At 37.9% G+C, this 3,259-nt stretch overlaps 1 protein-coding gene across 1 annotated transcript in view; it reads left to right on the forward strand.

The window, feature by feature from the left end:
• The window catches only part of LOC107045535, a 3,471-nt gene extending 3,241 nt beyond the window's left edge, over nt 1-230 (forward strand). The window contains exon 6 of the mRNA XM_015267839.1: nt 8-230. Coding sequence (XP_015123325.1) covers nt 8-230 — 223 coding nt within the window. The remainder of the gene's footprint in view (nt 1-7) is intronic.
• The last annotated feature ends 3,029 nt before the right edge of the window (nt 231-3,259 follow it).

Consider the following 3,259-nt stretch of genomic DNA (forward strand, 5'->3'; position numbering starts at 1 on the left):
TCACCAGAGTAGCCACAGTCAGAACGAGCAAAGCAGAAGTCGGCAGACATCAAGATGGGTCGCCTAATCTCCAGAACATCACAGCAGCCCACTCGGTGTTTGACAGACCAATCCCCAAGCTCTGTCTGCTTCCTACAGACCCACCTACACCAGAACAACCTCCAGAAGAAGATCACTCAGATGATCAAGACGATCAACAGCAAGGGGACATCCAGGAACTGCAGGACTGAGAGTTATCATCTTCCATATGTTTTTAATTTGGCAAGTGATACGTCTCTCACCCTGTTTTTCTCCCCTTAGCAAGCATCAGCAGAACCAGAATCAGCAGAAACCAGATCCAGTAATTCAACAACCTGATGTTGAATGCCCCCGGGGTGTTTGAAACGCAGTCAAAATTCAGTATATCAACGGTTGACCACAGATCGGCCACTTACGAAAATCTTCGGGAAACCTCGGGTCAACGGTCAGGCCTAGTCAATCACCGAATCTCAGAGTCAGTCTGTCGGAGAGAGTCGTAGCAACTGAGTTGAGCGAGCAGTATATCGTTTTTCTAAAGCTACTTTCGGTTGTCCGAACAGCGTCAGTACATCACCCGTTCGAGACATTTTGTTTTCTCAGTACATTTCCTATTTAAATTCTCAGTACAGTCTCCTATTATTCAGTACATTGTTCAGAAAATCTCCAGTATTAAATTCAGAACAGTTTGAATTAATTTCAGTGACAATTAACAGAGTGTAACAAGTGACGCTAAGGTGGTTCGATTCCACCGAATAAATCAGTATATTTTTTATAGACTCAATGCGTTCGTTTTTCACCGGCATTTCCACTACCCCTTTTCCAATCCACCCTAAATTCAGTTTTCCCTCCAAACAGATTATTTTTGCTGCAAATTCGATTTGCGACAAAAAATAATTTATGGAAAAATCCTCTAAACCCAATTGTTGAATAGATAATGTTAAAAAACTTTTCGTAACTCGGGATTTCCCCAAAATCGTGGGCCATCCCCTTCGCATTTTTGGGGCCATTAATTAATTGTTATTTATTTCTTCAACTGAGAATTTTCAGGGATTTTGTCAAAAGAACTTTATTCTGTTGAATTTCATTATCAAGATAAAAGATCTACTGACAAAATTTCCTGGTCCTCTTGGTATCTGAGATAATTAACAATTAAACAATCGCCTCAGAAATCGTAACGGGGACGGGGGCAATTTTATCAATTATTTCGCAAAAAAAAACTCGTTTACCATTATCTTATAAACAAATGGGTTTACAAGATTTAGTTATTGATTATTATTTCCCGAAAATCGTCGGCCATCCCCTCGGAATTTCCGAGGTCATTAATTAATTATTAATTATCTTCTCAACCCATAATTTCAATGTAGAGAATCATACAAGTGCACGCACTCCATACACACACAGCCACACACACACACTAGCTAGTCCAGTCAGTACCGTCACACTCGGTTATGTATTTTCAGTCAGAACAGAATAAAGCAACTGTGCAGACGTGCCTTGTACGTATACATAAGGGTTTATCTATATGCTATCCTATGCCACTCTCCCAGAATCTTCTACATTCAAGAGTCTTTGTTAGAAGAACTTTTTTCTGTTAAATTTCCTTAACAAGGTGAAAGATCTACTGACAAAATGTCTTAATCCTCTTGGTATCAGAGATAATTAACAATTAAACAATTGCCTCAGAAATCGAAAGGGGGATAGTTGTGATTTTCTGAATTTTTCCGAAGAAACACGCTCTTTCTCAATTATGTGGTAAACAATTGGGGTTAGAGGATTTTTCCATTGATTATTTTTTGTCACAAATCGAATTTGCAACAAAAATAATGTAATGGAAAAATGATGTAAACCCAATAGTTTTTTAAATATTGACCAAAAATTAATCAAGACTTGATTGCAATTATTTAATCAACTATTGGGTTCACGTGATTTTTGCATAAGAGTAGTTTGTTGCAAATTCGATTTGCTATCAATGGAAAAATCTCCTAAACCCAATTGTTTAACAGATAATGGCGAAAACATTTTCCTAGAGAGATGTGAGAGAGCGAGAGAGAAATATCTTTCCTTCTCTCTCTCGCTCACGGGTGAATGTAAAACGCTATCCCGCCTCCTGCTGACTAGAAGGGGAATCACGCACGCCGGTGCGCGGAGCCACACCGACGTACTGCCGCTTAACGCTGCAGCGTCATTGGCTGTCCTATTTACCCCAATATCTACGGAGGGGTGCTTCTGATCGACAAGTGGAAAAGGACTTTTCGGCTCAGAATCACCCCCTGTACATGGTGGTTCAGGATCAGCATGTACTTCTGGGACACCCTGTAGACGCAAATCGAAAAATCTGCAAACTAATACGGATAATTGCCGTGAGGGAGGAGGGAATAGTCACTGTGGACGACGCGCTCTCGGCCCACTGAACTCACTTATTAATCCGCTACGATAAGAGTTATGTTGCTATTCCAATTCGCACGAATCTGTGAGAGTGAGAGTGAAATATCCGAATATCTCAGGAATAAATACATAGTAAAAAGTGAATTTTTATATGATAAATGCGGGATAAGGATGAGTTTAGACAACTCCAAAGGATTATTCAGGTGTAGAAACAAATTTAAAGTTATAAGACCTCATAAAAAAACATTAATACAACAATGTGATAATTCGGTGAGCCAAAGAGACGGTACGGTTTTTGCGGATACTAGACTCCCACTAGGCAAATTGTGTCTGTTGTTTGCAATATATTTTTGGGTTGACAAAGTTAAACGTAAATTTATAAAAACACATTTACAAATTTCTTTAAAATCTATTAATCAATATATCAAGGTCATTGAAATAGTACTTGCTCGCACCGCCGTATACTTGGCGAACAAATTAAATATTGCCTAAAATCAATGGATGGAGTAATTAGGAAATAATTTGGGATATTTTAGGAAAGCTTTTCATAATATAGGAACAAATAGTTAATCAGTAATCATTAAAAAATGTTTAGACTGTAAAGTTGGCAAAAATGAATGGGAATAACAAAATTTCTGGAAAGAAGAAACATTTTTTTCTGGAAACCACAATTCCCATAGAAATTTTGCAAAAAATGAACAAATAAAAATCAAAGCCAAGTCAAGAAATGTCCAATGGATCATAGAATATGCTATCAGATTATCAGGGAGGATAACTCTGAATAGAAGGATTTAAAAAAAATTTTTCATAAAATAAAAAATTCAGTAGAGACAGGATTCAAAGTTCTTGGCGCGGA

Source organism: Diachasma alloeum, unplaced genomic scaffold (assembly GCF_001412515.2).
Source record: "Diachasma alloeum isolate Michigan unplaced genomic scaffold, Dall2.0 Dall_scaffold_00983, whole genome shotgun sequence".
Taxonomy (NCBI): domain Eukaryota; kingdom Metazoa; phylum Arthropoda; class Insecta; order Hymenoptera; family Braconidae; genus Diachasma; species Diachasma alloeum.